Here is a 19,943-nt window from a genome sequence, read left to right as displayed (position 1 = left end):
GCTGGAATCAGTGGCTCTGCCCCTACATTTTGCAGCTCTCAGACTACATAGTAAAAACCTGCTGACAGATTCCCTTTAAAACACCTTAACACAGATTTTTTTTTCAATTGTTCATTTGTTTCCTAGATGCAAAGTTAAGCAAATATTCTTCAATAAAAAAGATTTCTACCATTTTTCCGCTGCGGTGACTGTAAGTCTTTTATCGTACTACACAATCTGCGAATATGTTACACATGTGTCAGACCTCCTGCTCCTGACTGTTCTCTCTGCCCTCTTCTCCCTTATCTCAGTGTTCGTGACAGCAGGAGGGAGGGAGGTTGGCATAGATCAATAATGAAGAGTTGAGAAAGGATCTAAAGTTTAATGGATAGCAAAGAAAGCTACAGATAGAGAGGAAATCACATAAATAAGTGCAGGATAGAAGCTGTTCTACATAAAAGCAAGTGAAAACAGAAGATCTCACATCCAGCCTGTATTACTGGGAGAGACAATCCTATAAGAATCTTTGATCAAGCTGAAAACTTCATATCAGGGAGCAATAAAATAATTAAAGTTGCATAGTGAATATAGGGGTTATCTTTTTTAATAAAATTGCACTAACAAATGTAAAAATGACTTTTTTCATGTCAAAATGCCTGTTTATAGCATTAACATACACAGTATAGACCGAAAGTTTGGACACACCTCACCTGTGAAGTGAAAACCATTCCCGGTGACTACCTCTTGAAGCTCATCAAGAGAATGCCAAGAGTGTGCAAAGCAGTCATCAAAGCAAAAGGTGGCTACTTTGAAGAACCTAGAATATAGACATATTTTCAGTTGTTTCACACTTTTTTGTTAAGTAAGTATATAATTCCACATGTTTTACGGTAATTCATAGTTTTGATGCCTTCGATGTGAATGTACAACTTTCATAGTCATGAAAATACAGAAAAATCTTTAAAGGGCCACTGTCACCCCCCTCCAGCCATTATAAACTAAAAGAGCCACCTTGTGCAGCAGTAATGCTGCATTCTAACAAGGTGGCTCTTTTAGTTTTTGTTGCAGTTATTGCCAAAATAAAGCGTTTCCGGCAGGGGGGTTAAGACCTGCCTCCAGGTCTAAAGAAAGGTATTTTGGCAAAATTATAAAACGCTTTATTTTGGCAATAACTGCAACAAAAACTAAAAGTGGCCCTTTAAATGAGAAGCTGTGTCTAAACTTTTGGTCTGTACTGAATGGCCTGAAGAAAAGAGAGGCAGAACCTGGCACAGAGGGCCATTTATAGGGTCAATGTGTTGGGATTATTATAATCTGAATGATAACATTATAACAAGACCAACTACCAGAACTATAGACCAACTCCAAGAATATTACTAGCACGGATATACGTTTTAAAAATAATACTTTATTTGCAGCAGTTACAATGTATTTTGTGTGCACATGTTTAAAGACAAAAAAATAATTAGCGACATATAGAAAATCACCAATATATAAAAAACCTAAATAGGCATGAGGGGCACCATAAAAGGATAGGATAGTATTGCAGGACTCCTATAGATAAAATATGAGTGCAAAAAAGGATATTCCACAAGTGACCTCAAAACTATGTGGGTAAACTGGAAGATAACCTATAACGTGAGCAAGTATATAAGGCAAAAAATTGTGCAAAGTGCAATGTGCCATGTAATAGAAAAGGGGGAAGAGGGAGATAATTAGGAGTTCCTGTACCTTCAAGGCGCCACCAAGTCCAAACAATGCGCACACCCCGACGCGCGTTTTGGATAGAGAATCCTTCGTCAGCGGATGCTATACATGTTGAGTGGTTTCCACTCATTCTCTTTTGTTGCTCTGGGGTTCTCTAAATGGTTTTATAGAAACACATTTATTTCTTTATTGAAGTTATTGGTCCCCTAAGGTGTTAACATTTTTTTGCTTAAATGATAACATTATAAGGAAACAACAGCTGCATATGGCGCTATTATAGAAATATTATACAAACATTGTGAACATCCGACGGGGGTGATAGGTGGGTGTCGGACCGCCGGAGATCTGATTTTTGCTGATGGTTTATCAATATTGTAGTTCTTTACAAACTCTTTAACGTTACGCCACTTCTCGGTTCGCTTACTTAAGACCAATTTTTATGTACCCAAATTTTGGTAAACTATAATGTTTGTTTTTTTTTTCCTTCTTTCCCCATGCCACAATTTCTATCGTATAAATCGCACCTCTTTGTCTGACAAGGCGCCGTTACTTAATAAATCTGATGCGTGACGTGTATAGCAGGTTTTTTTTTTGTGCACGTTGGGCCAGAATCTTGTGGCATCCTGCTCCGGAATTGTGCCCATTGTAGTTGTGATGTGGTTGATACAATTTTTCGACCAGGTATTATTTCTATTTGCTACCAACGTTTTTTTGTCTTGCAAAATACGATGAACAGAACGATGCCAGTGTTCAGCAGCGCCTGACATCCGAATAAGTGAACGTCGCACTGATGCTACTGATTGTCGTTATCAGATGACACGTGCTGCGGTTCCTGCACCCCAAGGAAGATGGTGACCGGCCGCTCTGCTCATGCTCAGATACAGAACTGATGGAGCAAACGGAATGTTTTATCATGGGAGAAGGAAACGCCACGGCTGCAGTGACCTCTAATGTCCAGTAGAGGATGCTCTCGTTCCGGAAAGTAGCGTGTAACTTGCCGTGCTACTTTGGCTAGAGTGGATAACTACGAGAACTCGTTACTTATTATTATTTTAGCGCCATTTATTCCATGGCGCTTTATACATCCATATTATTCACAGTGATCAATATTTCCCAATACGTTGCTTGTGAAATATGAATAGGAATGGACGTCAATGACCATATCTAGTTATAGATTGTAATACGGCGCGCACTTCTGATGCATTAACCCTTGCAGAGCTGACGCTCATTATTCTGCTTGGTTATTCATTTTTTTAGTTGATTTCCTCGGGCTTCTCATAATCCTCTCCAATGACGCGTGTCCGTCCGTATTTGTCTCCGTTTTTTGGCTTTGGCCACGGATCCTGGGCTACTTCGCTTTTGCATGAAACCTTGTATATTAGTTTTTGCAGGAATGGGAAATGGGCTAACATGAGAATCTTTGTAGCATTTTTTTTATTTGGTTCTAAAAGCAGAACATTTTGATTTTTTTAGCTTAGGGCTTAGCCGTATGTCACTTTACTTTGAGGCCACGCAGTGTGCCCCTCTTATAGGGGCTGTTGGTATCATAGAGCCGTTTATGTACCGCCTCAGCCCCTACCCTGACTATCTTGGGAACATCTCAAAACATAGCGGGGCTCCATTATTTATTCTTTATGCTTTGCTTAAATAGCACCATCATGTTTCACCTTGCTTTTACAGACATTATCATCCCTGTCCCCATTGGAGCTCACCATCTAAATTCCCTATCAGTATGTCCTTGGAGTGTAGAGTGAGGAAACACAGGAAGAACATACAAACTCCATTGCATATTTTGTCCTTGGTGGGATTTGAACCCAGGAGGACCCCAGCGCTGCAAGGCTGCACTGCTAACCACTGAGCCACCATGCTGCCCTGTTCCATAAGCCCCCACCCATCCCCTTTAAGCAAGAGACATCCCATGAAAAATAAGAATATATTGAACAATTGAGGCTATCATGGCAAATTTTGGGCTGTTGAGAGCTGTGTGCTCTGTGGGGCCTTTGTACAGCACGATAGTACAAACAGATAGGGAGGTATAGCAATGGCATATGGAGAAGCCACTGATCCCACATGCAAAATGTGACATAGAACAAAGAAAGATATCACATGTAATTTATAGTATTGCTCCTCTTATACGTGACACCCTGTGTAACGCTGGTTTCTAAACTTCTATGAGTGTTTTTTTTTTATGAATACAGCCATGCACATGCGCCCTTTGAGTATAAAGTATATTTTTTTGTCATTTGCATTGAAATTGCAAAATTACGGTAATTTCCTTTCTAAAAATGGACTATTTTGTTGTTGTAGAGTCTGTGCATCTCCTTCGCATAGTTGGCTGTGCTGCTGCTTCCGTCATGGATGCTGAGAGCACAATTGCTCCTGGCTGCGGAAACGATAGGAGGGCCTAAAGTAGCGGAAAGTGGGAGGAAAAATGCCACACCAGTGGTTTCACACTCCAGTGTTCATGAAGGCCGTGCAGGAATAAGACGTGCCAAATTCAATATCGGGCTGTATCTCGGAGTAACATTTCTAGTATAAGAAATGTCGCTGAATCTGACAGGCGGGCGTGGACATGCCCTGTCTCACTTTAGCGCCTCCACATGACTTAATGACTTTTCAAAGAGTTTGATGTCAGTTTTCTGGCAATAAACACTTTAATGAATGCTCATATTAGTGACATACACTTTTTTTTGGCATGTGTCCTCCTGGTAAATATCAGATTAAATACATTGGTGGCATATTGCTTGGATATGACCGGCTTTATAATGTGGCAGCATTTAGCAGTTTTTGCAGGCAGTATGTTCAGGCATTGACTATTGGTGCAGCCTGTAAATTAATACCTGTAATCCTAGTGACCAGTGAAGGTGATATGCTGCAGATTCCTGTGAAACTACTGATTAGTAATCATTTGCATTTTCTTTTTGATCAGCAGTCTCTTCAAGTCCATCACATTTCGGTCATGTGGAGCTTTGGGTAATGGTCACCATTCCAATATGTGTCCTGGCAATAGCCATTATGCTTACAGTCTACACCTGTCAGAGGCGGTACGGTGCCTACAAGAGAACCCGGCGGCAGTGCATAGAGGAGCCGTTAACGGAATGCAACTTAGACCCAGATGGGAAATGCTTGAAAGATCTCATATACGACATGTCAACGTCGGGATCTGGATCTGGTATGTTCAATCTCCTACATCCTTACTAGCAAAGCAAAAAGTTCTAAAAAGTCTACCTCTCCTACCGGCTGTCATCTCCGTTGCCTCTTCTGATTACTAGACTCATTGTGGTGCATACGTAACGTCATGTATTCCTGCTAGTCAGACGTGGAGACGGTGATTCCAGCAGGTAGGAGGACGCTCGCAAAGCTCTGGTCTGGCGGATAATAATAATATAATAATAATAATCATTTTTATTTATATAGCGCCAACATATTCCGCAGCACTTTATAATTAAGCGGGGACATGTACAGACAATAAATTCAGTACAAGTTAAGACAATTTAAACAGTGACATTAGGGGTGAGGTCCCTGCTCGGAAGCTTACAATCTACAAGGATAAGGTCTTTCTATATAGTTGCTGAACCTGGTTCTTTTGAATCTTTTATTGCTCAACTCTAGTATTAACTCTATTTTTTTTTTTTTATTACTTAAGTGCTTGTATTTGGGGTTAAAAATTATTTTTTCAATTGGGTTTCAGTAAAAATTTTGCGCTCTTTGGCTTTTATTAATATTATTATTACCGTATGTTGTTGTTATTTATTATTATAGCACCATTTATTCCATGGCGCTTTACATGTGAGGAGGGGTATGCATAACAAAAAAACAAGTACAATAATCTTGAACAAAACAAGTCACCGACTGGCACAGGAGGAGAGAGGACCCTGCCCGCGAGGGCTCACAATCTACAAGGGATGGGTGAGAATACAGTAGGTGAGGGTGGAGCTGGTCATGCAGCGGTTTGGTCGATCGGTGGTTACTGCAGGTTGTAGGCTTGTCGGAAGAGGTGGGTCTTCAGGCTCTTTTTGAAGGTTTCGATGGTAGGCGAGAGTCTGAGATGTTCTGGTAGAGAGTTCCAGAGTAGGGGGGATACGCAAGAGAAATCTTGTATACAATTGTGGGAAGAGGAGATAAGAGGGGAGTAGAGAAGGAGGTCTTGTGAGGATCGGAGGTTGCGTGCAGGAAGGTGCCGGGAGACGAGGTCACAGATGTATGGAGGAGACAGAACTGGAGTTTTTGGGTAATGGGGAGCCAGTGCTGGGATTAACAGAGGGGAGAAACCAGGAAATAGCGGGGGGAAAGGTGGATTAGTCGGGCAGCAGAGTTGAGGATAGATTGTAGGGGTGCGAGAGCATTAGAGGGGAGGCCACAGAGAAGGAGGTTGCAGTAGTCAAGGTGGGAGATGATGAGGGCGTGGACTAGGGTTTTTGCAGATTCATGATTGAGGAATCTGAGGATTCGGGAAATATTTTTGAATTTGAGTCGTCAAGAAGTGGAAACGGCTTGGATAGGTGGTTTGAAGGAGAGATCAGAGTCAAGGGTTACCCCGAGGCAGTGAGCTTATGGGACTGGGGAGAGTGGGCAGCCGTTGACTTTGATGGATAGGTCTGTTCAGGGGGTTGAGGTAGAGGGGGAAAGATGAATTCTGTTTTATCCATGTTAAGTTTTACAAATCTAGCAGAGAAGAAAGATGAAATAGCGGACAAACATTGTGAGATTATGGTTAGTAGCGATACTGAAATCCATGTCTCAGGCCGAAGGTTTAGATGGAGAAGTACAGGGGCCCTAGAACTGAACCTTTGGCAACACCGATAGGGGGCGAGATGATTAGGTGGTGTGTGGTTGTAAGTTTTAAGCCGGGGTCACACTTATGTGTGCAAAGCGAGAAACTTGCGCGAGTCTCTCGCATCAACACCCAGCACTGCCGCCGGCACTCGGTAGCAGTGCCAGGTATTGATGTGAGAGACTTGCGCGAGTTTCTCGCATTGCACACCACACGCAAGTGTGACCCCGGCATTACAGACTCTTTTGTCTTCCTGCAAATTCAACTTTCATGTGGTCTGTGGTTATAAATCAGCTGAGAGGAGCCCAGAAAAAGACAGATAAAAGAGCTATAAACCCTCCTGTCAGTCTGAACGAGCTCACTGAGAGCCATAGGACAGACTTCCTAATCAAATACTGCCTGCAGCCACCACTAGAGGGCGCTGACACTATATGCCAGTATGCAGTCAGCAGCTCCCTCTAGTGGCTGCTGCAGGCAGGCTGCACATGAGCTTTTAAATGTTTGGTGGAAATTTGGAGTATCGTAGAACAAAGCTCCAGCCGTGATAAGTCTTTATTAAGACATGAGTCGGCTTTTGCTATTTTCCATCTTAAAAATAACATTGTGCTAAAAGACAGACAATCATTTGAAGCATCCACTGGTCCAGCACATTTCTAACAATGTATCGTCTTGATTTCTCGATAGGTTTACCCTTGCTTGTCCAGAGAACCATTGCCAGAACGGTTATTATTCAGGAAGTGGTCGGTAAAGGACGTTTTGGAGAGGTTTGGAGGGGAAAATGGTGCGGAGAAGATGTTGCTGTGAAGATATTCTCCTCTCGAGATGAAAGGTCATGGTTCCGGGAAGCAGAAATTTATCAGACCGTGATGCTGAGACATGAGAATATCCTCGGATTTATAGCTGCTGACAACAAAGGTAGAAGGATGTAGCTACTATCTATCTATCTATCTATCTATCTATCTATCTATCTATCTATCTATCTGTCTGTCTATCTGTCTATCTATCTATCTATCTATCTATCTATCATATTATCTATCTATTTATTATCTATCTATCTATCTATCTATCTATCTATCTATCATATTATCTACTGTATCTATCTATTATCTATCTTTCGATCTATCTATTATCTATCTATTTATCATCTATCTATTATCTATCTATCTATCTATGAATCCAAAAAACGGAGGCAGCACACCATTAGTAGTGGAAAAAGCAGGAGCTACTTTTATTAGCCCATCACAGCAACCTTTCGGTTCTGGTAGATGTGAACCTTTTTCAAACTAGTTTCTAGTTCACATCTACCAGAACCGAAACGTTGCTGTGATGGGCTAATAAAAGTAGCTCTATTGTCTATCTATCTATCTATCTATCTATCTATCTATCTATCTATCTATCTATCTATCTATCATTTATCTATCGTCTATATCAATCTATCTATGTATCATCTATCTATCTACTGTATCTATCTATCTATCTATCTATTGTCTATCTATCGTCTAACTATCAATCTATCTATCTATCTATTATCTATCTATTAATCTATCTATCTATCTATCTATCTATCTATCTATCTATCATCTATCTATCTATTATCTATCATCTATATCTATCTATCTATCTATCTATCTATCTATCTATCTATCTATCTATCTATCTATCTGTCTATTATCTATCTATCATCTATCTATCTATCTATCTATCTATCTATTATCTATCTATTGTCTATCTATCATCTATCTATCGCTCTATTATCTATCTATCTCTCTATTATCTATCTATCATCTATCGATCTATCTATCTCTCTATTATCTATCTACCATATCTATTGTCTATTCTCTATCTTTCCTTGCAGATAACGGCACATGGACGCAGCTCTGGCTTGTGTCTGAGTACCATGATCAGGGTTCACTGTATGATTTCCTGAATCGTAGCACTGTAACTATTGGGGGAATGATGAAGTTGGCGTTATCCGTTGTCAGTGGTCTGGCTCATCTTCACATGGAAATAGTTGGAACTCGAGGTTCGTACTTATGTTAAAACACAAAAACATTTTTTGATTTCTATAATGGCAAAAGTATCTGTGATTTTAAATGGATCTTTTCCTTGAGTTTCGCAAATGTCATCATCTTGCTAATATACCCATCCGTAAGAAGAAGAGCGAGCCGGGACGTAGCACTAATACCATGATACCTCTGTGATGATAATGCAGTAGTGATTTTATCTATTTCCAGGTAAACCTGCTATTGCACACAGGGACCTGAAATCCAAAAACATTCTGGTGAAGAAGAATGAGACGTGCGCCATCGCTGACCTAGGACTGGCAGTGAAGCATGATTCCATTACCAACACAATAGACATCCCGCAAAACCCAAGAGTGGGGACCAAGAGGTGAGAACCAGTGTATTAAAGTGTATAGTCCCAGCTGATGAGATGATGGGGGATTACAGGAATAAGCCATCACTATGATCAATGTGGTTCCAACTTTTGGGATCACCGCCAACCCTGAGAATGGACGGGCTGCATTAAAAAATGAAACAAAAATGGATATTAGCTGCATTTTCTGCAAAATCCTCTATGAACATCGCTGCTCCCGGCCACTCACTGCACAGGAAACCAAAGATGGCCCCACGGTGCTGCCGGTCATTGCATAGGCGGGTGGTCATGGCACCGTCGTGCAGGGAAAATCTGAAAACAGGCTTTAAAGACAAATCAGTTCTGGTCGGTGTTCCTTCATTCTCGAGAACGGCGGGGATCCCAAATAAAGTGATGACTTATCCTAGAGAAACGCAAGAATATAGGAAAAGATTTCACTGAGCACAAACTAACTTTCCATATATATACAGGTGCATCTTACAAAATTAGAATATCGTCAAAAAGTTCATTTATTTCAGTTCTTCAATACAAAAAGAGAAACTCACATATTATATAGAGGCATTACAGAGTGATCTATTTCAAGTGTTTATTTCTGTTAATGTTGATGATTATGGCTTACAGCCAATGAAAACCCAAAAGTCATTATCTTAGTAAATTAGAATACTTTATAGCACAAGCTTGAAAAATGATTTTAACATCCAAAATGTCGGCCTACTGAAATGTATGTTCAGTAAATGCACTCAATACTTGGCCGGGGCTCCTTTTGCATCAATTACTGCATCAATGCGACGTGGCATGGAGGCGATCAGCCTGTGGCACTGCTGAGGGGTTATGGAAGCCCAGGTTGCTTTGATAGCAGCCTTCAGCTCGTCTGCATTGTTTGGTCTGGTGTCTCTCATCTTCTTCTTAACAATATCCTATAGATTCTTTATGGGGTTAAGATCAGGCGAGTTTGCTGCCAATCAAGCACAGTGATACTGTTGTTTTTAGACCAGGTATTGGTACTTTTGGCAGTGTGGACGGGGCCAAGTCCTGCTGGAGAATGATATTTCCATCTCCAAAAAGCTTGTCGGCAGAGTGGAGCATGAAGTGCTCTAAAATGTCCTGGTATACGGCTGCGCTGACTTTGGTCTTGATAGAACACAGTGGATCTACACCAGCAGATGACATGGCTCCCCAAACCATCACTGATTGTGGAGACTTCACACTAGACCTTGGAAATCAAAAAGGATGAATCAGTCCCATGAGACCATGAGAATCAGTCCCATGTACTGTAGATGACATCACTGATGTCAGCGTTGAGATTTTTAAGGGTCTTTTTGTATTCGTTGCCTTTCTTTGTTTTGCACGTGATTCCTCAAAATGGCGCTCGCAGTTCATGAGTTTTGTGCAAAATCAAAACAGCTTTTATTTTAGGTCTTTACTATTTTTTGCAACTTCTTAGTGCAATAAGTTGCATATGCTGCAAAAATTCCCGGTGTACAAAAAATCGCAGGGGTGAAAAAGGGGGGAATTGGAGTAAATTTGCGCATTAAAAAGTTGCACTTTTTGAAGTCGCACACAGTGGTGAACGATAAACAAACAGATGAATACTTAAAAATGTGTCTTTAAAAAAAATGAAAAACAGGCGAGAAAAACACAAAAGTAGACAAAAAGATGCAAAATGAAAGATAAATTGGTCCCATAGAATAGCAAGCATAAAAGAGTAACCTGCATGTCGGCTGGTCTTACATTCTCCGCAGACGAGCACGTTACATTCAGTTTCGGTTCTTTTTGGAGTGTGGTAGAAAATGATTGTCACTGAGAGGAAACCCGAGTAAAGGCAGAGCAGACAATCAGACCCGTGCAGAAGATTTCCAGAAATGGCCTCTGCACGGATCACGCCATGAAACCTGCATTCTATTGCAATTTCTCTACGGTTTTTGATGACGATATCTGATGTTTTTGCCGTTTGCCCACAATACTTTCAGTATGAGTAAACTGCTCCTGAGCCCCAAAAATGCGTCTGCCATCTAACTCCTCGTGATATGACCCATTAATTGTAACCAATGAAACTACAGTAGTTGCCAAAGGAATCATGAGAGTTTACATTTTTTTTTATTTTTTTTTAGAAACAGCGCCACTTTTAACCATAGGTTGCATCTGGTATTGCAGCTAAGTGATGGTATATGGGGCAAATTATCAGGGTCCGTCAATGATCCAAGATTAATAATAAACTCACAGAGAGTAATTAAATCTCAACAAGGCTGGGAACATTTTTTTTTTCTTTGTAAAACTAGTTTATGTGCCCCTGTATTGTGTTTCACTGGGACATGTAACAAATTGTAAACTTCTATAATATATGAACTGAAAAAAATGGAGCGGTTTACAGTATATGTAAACAGATATCAAAAGCTTATTTACATAATTAGAGAAAATTATACAATATTTACAAACCTTCAACCTAGAAAGAAGTCAAAAACCTGGGATGGACAAACAATCACTGTATGATCACAGCGGATGGTAATGGGTAATCCATATACAACCCCTGGGAAAAATTATGGAATCACCGGCCTTGGAGGATGTTCATTCAGTTGTTTAATTTTTTTGTTCTTGATTTCTTTTAGTGTTTATTAAAGCCAGAAAGTTGCCATTTGAAATGACTTTAGTTTTGTGCCATGTCTGTGATCTGTTTTTTTTTTTTCTACAAAATTAAACAACTGAATGAACATCCTCCAAGGCCGGTGATTCCATAATTTTTGCCAGGGGTTGTATCGTTAGGGAAGAGTCATGATCAATTCTGATGCACGACCTGTATTTATAATATTCCCTTATATGAATTGATCATGACTCTTTCCTGACTCTAAATATGGATTACCCATCCGCTGTGATCATACAGTGATTGTTTGTCCATCCCAGGTTTTTGGCTTCTTTCTAAGTTCTTTGTCCTTGTTATAACTTTGTAAATATTGTGTAATATTCTCTCATTATGTAAATAAACTTTTGATATCGGTTTACATATATTGTAAAGCGCTCCATTTTTTCGATTCAATGATCCAAGATTACGTTTCCCAAAAGAAAGTTGTTGTGTCACCCCTGATGCGTAAGGTTGGTAGTAAGACTAGTAAATGTCGTAGAATTAGTCATCCAATTTTCATCCAGAAAAATATGATTTTTCATCTACCGTATATTGTCATCCTTATATTGCATCCGTCTTTCTTCATCGTCGGTGAATAAAATTTACAAGACCAAAAACAGTTTAATAAGTCTCATCCAAAATACGAAAGAGACGAGTGCACACTGCGTTTTCTTTTTTTTTTTATGTGGACTTTCGGTCCATCTGCAAAAAAAAAAATCCAAAACTGTGTCCTAAACAGCCCTATTTACCTTTAATGTAAATTTTAGATGTCTGTATTATTGGTAAAACATCTTTTATATTATCTAAAGTTCCCAAGAAAAACCCAAATCCAAGCAGCCTCATACAGTATGTGTCTGAAGAGCCTGTAATGCTTTTATCCAATTTCCAACCTTTCTTCTCTAACTCGTTTGTTCCGTCTCTTGTTTTTCTTTTATGAAAAGGTACATGGCTCCGGAATTACTCGACGATTCGATAAGCATGCAGCACTTTGAGTCATTCAAATGTGCAGACATCTACTCCCTGGGCTTAGTATACTGGGAAATAGCCCGGAGATGTTCTGTGGGAGGTTGGTATCTACGCTTTATTTTTTCCTTTATTAGGTAATTTGATTTATCATATATTAATGAAGTTGTTTCCGTTATTTTACATCATTCACGTAATATTAAAGAAAGCCACAATAACCTCCTTATCCTAAACGCTTACTAGGGCATTCCGCTACTGTCTAGTCATAGGGTCTTCTTTGGAATTATGTCCATGCTATAGCGGCCGGTAGGTAGGGATGAAAGGTAACTGAAGTGTTTATATAAATATGGTCGTATATTTTTGGAAATTTTTCATGGAGCTCCCTTTGGATACTGTGGATACTGTGTGCTACGAATACCGGAAATGTATCATTGACCCTGCAGTGTCTTGCTTTGCTCCAGGTGTTGTGGATGAATACCAGTTGCCTTATTATGATATGGTGCCTTCTGATCCTTCACTGGAAGACATGAGAAAAGTTGTTTGCGACCAAAAATTGCGGCCCAACATACCTAACCAGTGGCAAAGTTTTGAGGTACCGGTATTTAATAAATATGTAAAATAAGTGTGAAACTAAAAACAGTATTAGGACTCATTCAGACGTCCAATTTTTTCGCATACAAGAAAATCGCACCCATTATTCTAATCCAAGTTTGATCCAAGCTTGATCAGAGTTTGATCCGACTTTGATCAGACTTTGATCAGACTTGGATCAGACTTGGATCAGACTTGGTTCAGACTTGGATCAGACTTGGTTCAGACTTGGTTCAGACTTGGATCACACTTGGATCAGACTTGGTTCAGACTTGGATCAGACTTGGTTCAGACTTGGATCAGACTTGGTTCAGACTTGGTTCAGACTTGGATCAGACTTGGATCAGACTTGGTTCAGACTTGGTTCAGACTTGGATCAGACTTGGATCAGACTTGGTTCAGACTTGGTTCAGACTTGGTTCAGACTTGGATCAGACTTGGTTCAGACTTGGATCAGACTTGGTTCAGACTTGGTTCAGACTTGGATCAGACTTGGATCAGACTTGGTTCAGACTTGGATCAGACTTGGTTCAGACTTGGTTCAGACTTGAATCAGACTTGAATCAGACTTTGATCAGACTTGGATCAGACTTGGATCAGACTTGGATCAGACTTGGTTCATACTTGGTTCAGACTTGGATCAGACTTGGTTCAGACTTGGTTCAGACTTGGTTCAGACTTGGATCAGACTTGGATCAGACTTGGATCAGATTTGGTTCAGACTTGGATCACACTTGGTTCAGACTTGGATCAGACTTGGATCAGACTTGGTTCAGACTTGGATCAGACTTGGTTCAGACTTGGATCAGACTTGGATCAGACTTGGATCAGACTTGGATCAGACTTGGATCAGACTTGGTTCAGACTTGGATCAGACTTGGTTCAGACTTGGTTCAGACTTGGATCAGACTTGGATCAGACTTGGATCAGACTTGGATCAGACTTGGATCAGACTTGGTTCAGACTTGGTTCAGACTTGAATCAGACTTGAATCAGACTTGAATCAGACTTTGATCAGACTTGGATCAAACTTGGATCAGACTTGGTTCAGACTTGGTTCAGACTTGAATCAGACTTGAATCAGACTTGAATCAGACTTGAATCAGACTTGAATCAAACTTGAATCAGACTTGAATCAGACTTGGATCAAGCTTGGATCAAGCTTGGATCAAACATGGTTCATACTTGGTTCAGACTTGGATCAGACTTGGTTCAGACTTGGATCAGACTTGGTTCAGACTTGATTCAGACTTGATTCAGACTTGGATCAGACTTGGATCAGAGTTGGTTAAGATGTTGATAAGACTTTTGATCAGAGTATGCTATCAGTGTCATCCAATTCTTTTGTACATGGAGAAATAGAAAAAAAAATTCTCCACCTTCTCCACTCTGACAGTTCATCCGAGTGCTGTCCGAGTCTTTTCGTGGACCCATTCACTTGCATTGCTAATTTTGATCCGACCCTCAGATCAAAATCGTAAGGAGCAGATTCTACTTCGAAACGCAATGCAATAAATTATACGTTTTTCATACTTACCGCCTGGATTAACCTTTGTTAGCAGCCGTACTCAGGATCCACCGCACTCCTCTCTCCTTTATTAATTTTGCTCATCTGTGTAGTGTTGAAATAACACTGCAATACATACAAATAGGGTAAGTAGCGGCATCTCCTTTCATAGGCTCGGGTATTAGGTGTAGGATTAGGCTACAAAACACAAAACTGACCAGTCAAATGTGACTATAGGTGCAAACTGCAGTGACTGCGATACTATACAAATAAACAAGTGCCGCGGCCACTGTGTGCGCCAAGGTCTATGTGGTCAGTGAGTATATTAATGCTGACCTGCATTACTGCTCTGTGCTCTGTAATGGGCTGTGCGCTCGTCCCATCCGTCTTAGAGTATGTGCAGACTGCGTCTTATGGATGCCAACTTACCCATGTTTTCCAAGGAGACAGAACTCACAGATCCTCTGGGGTGTGTCTCACAGATCCTCTGGGGTGTGTCTCACGGGTCCTCTGGGGTGTGTCTTTAGGCTGCTCCGTATTATTACCTTGTGAGCCACGACCCCTTGCAAAGACCATAAAGATTAACCCCAAATATAAAGGCCCATATCTTTGGAGCCGTATAGCTTGTATGGAAAAAATAAAACGTGGCACACTCTGGGGAGCAACGAGAATAAAATAAGAGCAAAAACTGGAGAGTTTTGACCCGGCAAAAGGTCCTCTATGAGGTACCTAAGAATCCCTATAGTAGAATATATACATAGAAATATGATAATTTTGCGTCGTGAAATGCAACCATGTTCTCTAAATTCTGACTTTGTTCTAGGCTCTCAGAGTCATGGGCCGGATCATGAGAGAATGTTGGTATGCCAATGGCAAGGCCCGCCTAACCGCGCTGAGGATAAAGAAGACGCTATCCCAGCTCTGCGTGGAGGAAGACTTCAAGCTTTAACGAGACCACGACAGTCGCAAAGACATAAGAGGGATTTGTTCGAAGTTGTGTTTGCTCTACCTCAAAAGTAACAAGTGCCAGACTGGAGAACTGAGGATAAACGGACCCTTGGCTTGTGGTGGTTTTCTAAATGGCAGAGCTGATTGGCCCGTCTTTATTATGAGGTCCCATGTGTAAAAAAAATCTGAGAAAAATAATGCAGAGTCTACGTAGCACCACTTGGGTGGTCTTTGGCAGTCTAAAAAACATGCTATATACCCTTGCCCGGCTCAGGATGGAGTAGCCGGGAAACCCACTGTGACTTTATTGCCTATGGCTCCCTTGTGCCTAGTGCCGGTTGGGCCACTTTTCGAAAGTCAGCTCTTGCCCGCTAAAAGTTATATATGTATTGTGATAAAATCCATTATTTGAATGACAGTATAAGCTTAGAAACACTGAAATATTTCATTTTTATAAAAACAGATGTAAAACGTCCAGGTCACAAGACACGCGTGGTCTACAGATAGAGAAGGACAGATGTATTTAATAGTGAACGCGTTTCGGTAAAGGGAACAGTTTTCGCTCTCGCTAACTATTATGTTCAGCCTTCTCGTGTCATAATCCAAATGGCAGTAGATAAAGCTATATATTTATAGACAGTAGATATATTTGTGTGTATAGTCGTTGGTGCGTTTTACATTATCTCTTAGTATAGACGACGCGTGAACCTTCGTCGGCGCCAAAGTTCTAAAATGGAATGTTTGAGATAAGAAAATAAAAAGAAACAACGCCACCACTGATCCTCTTAGAATCTGGTTGGTATTGCACTCACCTTCATTCGATGGGTTGCAATACCACTACAACCTTTGGACCACAGTGGCGCTGTTTCTGGAAAAAAAATTCTGATTTTCTCACAACCAAATGTGATTAAAGGGAAACCTTTTGTAAGATGGTGATGGGACCACATCTGTCTGTAAACAGACAATTGACTCTAACCAAAGATAAAATAGTACATTTTTCACAATTTGTACTTGAGGTCAGTGCAGAAATGAGGTTGATGACCATTTATCTATTTTTTTTGCCTTGTTTTTTGTTTAGTTGCACTATGTTTGGATTTTTTTCTGGTTGGTTTCATACATAGGGATTAAATTGGTCTCATGTTTCAACTATAGCTTCGAGTTAAAGGGGCTTTATGGCCAAGGGTCGACCAATCAGAGCTGAAGCTTTATTTTTGAACCTGAATTAAAACAAAGATTCTAAGATAGTTTTGAAGCATAAGGTTTAGGCTGGGCTCACACATCTCTGTTTGGAGGACCAAGAACTAATCGTGGAACTCCTAGCCCAAAGTCAATAGCCAATCCTATGAGATGTTGAGTTTGGACCAGAAGATCCGTGGCTGGTCCGTCCATTGTTGACTTTACTTGGACTGCGAAACTCAGATGTTGAGTTTGGACCAGAAGATCCGTGGCTGGTCCGTCCATTGTTGACTTTACTTGGACTGCGAAACTCAGATGTATAAACCACCTTAAAGGGAACATGTCACATTGAACATGCAATCACATTGGCCAGGGTAGGAGGAGCTGAGCAAATTGATATATAGGTTTATGGGAAAAGATTCAGTATAGTTTGTAATTTTCTTTTTATATTCTTAGGAGTCCAATGGGTGGTCCTAATCAGTGACAGACTGATCCGTTTATTTATGATCAGTCAGCCATGGTGCCGCCCACTGGACTCCTAAGAATAGAAAGAGCCGGTAACTTAAAAAAAATTCAGCTCATAGTTTATAACTGATTGGTTATCAATCTTCTCAGCTGTTCATGCTCTACTCCATGTTGCGGGGAGATCGGACAATCTGTTCTAGGAGTGCATGTGGCCTCATGGGCCTCCATACAGTCTTCTACATGAGGTTCTGCCGTAGAATTGGAGGTATCTCCTATTGTCGGTTTCTTCACATTTTTTGGTAGGAAGGGTTGTAGGTTTTGTTTTCAGCTTTTAGGAGTTTATCAAAGGGTTTGTCCCAAAAAATCCTCATCAATCAACCCTAGTATGATTGGTTAAGACCTAGTAGATGAGACCACTATTAGTCCTTAAAATGGCACTGATCTCCGTCGATAATCAATATAGAACTTTCCACTGCTCCCATTGATGTCAATAATCTCTCAAATATGTGGTTACACATTTACTGTTGTCAACATTAGGACCCTACTCGGCAAATTCCCTACGCTCTACTTTTGGGAGTTTTGCGAAATCTTTGGCAATTCTTCCAGAAACTTTTCCGGAGTCTCCCAGATGTTCTTGGCAGTGGTGTAACTTGAAGCTCAAAGGCCCCAACGCAAACGCTCCAATGGGGCTCCCAATTATTTCAAGTCCTTAATAGCATTGGTCTTTTCATATAGGTCAGATATGAATATCAAATATTTTGGCCCACCTAGGCTCCAGGGCCCAGGTACGATTGCCACCCCTGCACCTATTATAGTTACGCCTCTGGCTCTTGGAGAGTTGGCGAGTTTGTCCTGGACTCATCCCCCAGTGTTTCGACTGGTTGGTGAGGCCTGCAAAGTAGGACCCATCAGACTTGTATGCTAACTACGACTGTCATAAATGTATATTTTGGGACAAACCCTTTAAAGAGGATTTGCGCTACTGGACAACCCCTGATTAATGTGTCCAGTGAGGTGAAAAAAAAACAAAAGAAAATAAAACTTGCCTCCCCTACGGTGCTGCTTCTCAGTATTCAACACTACTTCCCGTGATCTTCTGATTGGCTGCAGCATACACAATTTGTCGGAGAGGAAGGAACAAGTCTCAGATGAAAATTTTAAAATTAAGTTCTGTAGCGGATCATTGGCTGTAGTGATCACGTGATTTCCCCTCCAGTGGTTGATACCAGGGAGCAGCGCTGACTATGCAGGAGTGGTGCCAATCCTAGATGTTTTTATCACACTTTTTCACCTCCTCGGGCCTTTTTTCTTAAGTTTGCATTCTTTATGTCACATTGTGCCTTTTGTAAACCACTTACTGCAGCGCTGACGTCATGTCGGCAGCACTGCAGCCAATCAGTGAGCTCAACGGCTTTGAGTGACTTGTGCCGTCAAATTGGGCAGAGCCGTAGAGCTCACTGATTGGCTGCAGTGCTGCCGACATGACGTCAACGCTGCAGACAATAACGGACACAGAGGGCAGTGGCAGTAGACTCGGCGCTGGACCCGGGGAGGGTGAGTAAAGGAACATTTTAAACAAACAACACCTGGAGGACAGAGGCTTTCTAAACCCAGAACAAATCCATAAAAAGTGTCACTACCACCACGGGATAGGACAGGTTCACATATACTGTATTTGAGTATTTGGTGTGGAATGTAGCATCTGTGCTTGCAGGGGGTTGTATGAGAGTACAAATGATTTTCTGCTTTTTATATTCCCAGATACAGCGCCTCCAGTGTCCATAGGTCGCGTCTGGTATTGCAGTCATTGATTTAAAAGTAATAGAGCTGCAATTCCAAACGCAGGACTTGAGTGCTGTATTTTTTTTTTACTTTCGAAGGAAAAGTTTGCTATTCAGTTCCATCAGTAGAAGAACTCCTTACCACCTAGGACCGAGGTTTTGCTGGTGCAGTAAGAATCTTGTGAAATACAGTACAGACCAAAAGTTTAGACACATCTCATTTAAAGATTTTTCTTTATTTTCATGACTATGAAAATTGTACATTCACACTGAAGGTATCAAAACTATGAATTGACACATGTGGAATTATATACTTAACAAAAAAGTGTGAAACAACTGAAATTATGTCTTATATTCTAGGTTCTTCAAAGTAGCCACCTTTTGCTTTGATGATTCTTTGCACACTCTTGGCATTCTCTTGATGAGCTTCAAGAGGTAGTCACCGGGAATGGTCTTCCAACAATCTTGAAGGAGTTCCCCCCAGAGATGCTTAGCACTTGTTGGCCCTTTTGCCTTCACTCTGCGGTCCAGCTCACCCCAAACCATCTCAATTGGGTTCAGGTCTGGTGACTGTGGAGGCCAGGTCATCTGGCGTAGCACCCCATCACTCTCCTTCTTGGTCAAATAGCCCTTACACAGCCTGGAGGTGTGTTTGGGGTCATTGTCCTGTTGAAAAATAAATGATGGTCCAACTAAACGCAAAGTGGATGGAATAGCATGCTGCTGCAAGATGCTGTGGTAGCCATGCTGGTTCAGTATGCCTTCAATTTTGATTAAATCCCCAACAGTGTCACCAGCAAAGCCCCCCCACATCATCACACCTCCTCCTCCATGCTTCACGGTTGGAACCAGGCATGTAGAGTCCATCCGTTCACCTTTTCTGCGTCGCACAAAGACACGATGGTTGGAACCAAAGATCTCAAATTTGGACTCATCAGACCAAAGCACAGATTTCCACTGGTCTAATGTCCATTCCTTGTGTTCTTTAGACCAAACAAGTCTCTTCTGCTTGTTGCCTGTCCTTAGCAGTGGTTACCTAGCAGCTATTTTACCATGAAG

General features: G+C 41.0%; 1 protein-coding gene across 2 annotated transcripts in view; it reads left to right on the top strand.

Moving 5' to 3' along the window:
* ACVR1C (activin A receptor type 1C) overlaps positions 1-19,102 on the top strand; it is a 65,898-nt gene extending 46,796 nt beyond the window's left edge. Inside the window, exons 3-9 of one of the 2 annotated variants that reach the window (XM_069732967.1) lie at positions 4,616-4,858; positions 7,145-7,375; positions 8,316-8,483; positions 8,695-8,851; positions 12,395-12,519; positions 12,878-13,008; positions 15,338-19,102. In XM_069732967.1, the coding sequence (XP_069589068.1) occupies positions 4,616-4,858; positions 7,145-7,375; positions 8,316-8,483; positions 8,695-8,851; positions 12,395-12,519; positions 12,878-13,008; positions 15,338-15,463 (1,181 nt within the window). In that variant the 3' untranslated portion in view covers positions 15,464-19,102. The remainder of the gene's footprint in view (positions 1-4,615; positions 4,859-7,144; positions 7,376-8,315; positions 8,484-8,694; positions 8,852-12,394; positions 12,520-12,877; positions 13,009-15,337) is intronic. The other variant, XM_069732968.1, reaches the window with a different exon arrangement.
* Positions 19,103-19,943: the final 841 nt, after the last annotated feature.

Source organism: Ranitomeya imitator, chromosome 7 (assembly GCF_032444005.1).
Source record: "Ranitomeya imitator isolate aRanImi1 chromosome 7, aRanImi1.pri, whole genome shotgun sequence".
NCBI lineage: Eukaryota > Metazoa > Chordata > Amphibia > Anura > Dendrobatidae > Ranitomeya > Ranitomeya imitator.
This window is presented reverse-complemented; position numbering and strand designations above follow the sequence as displayed.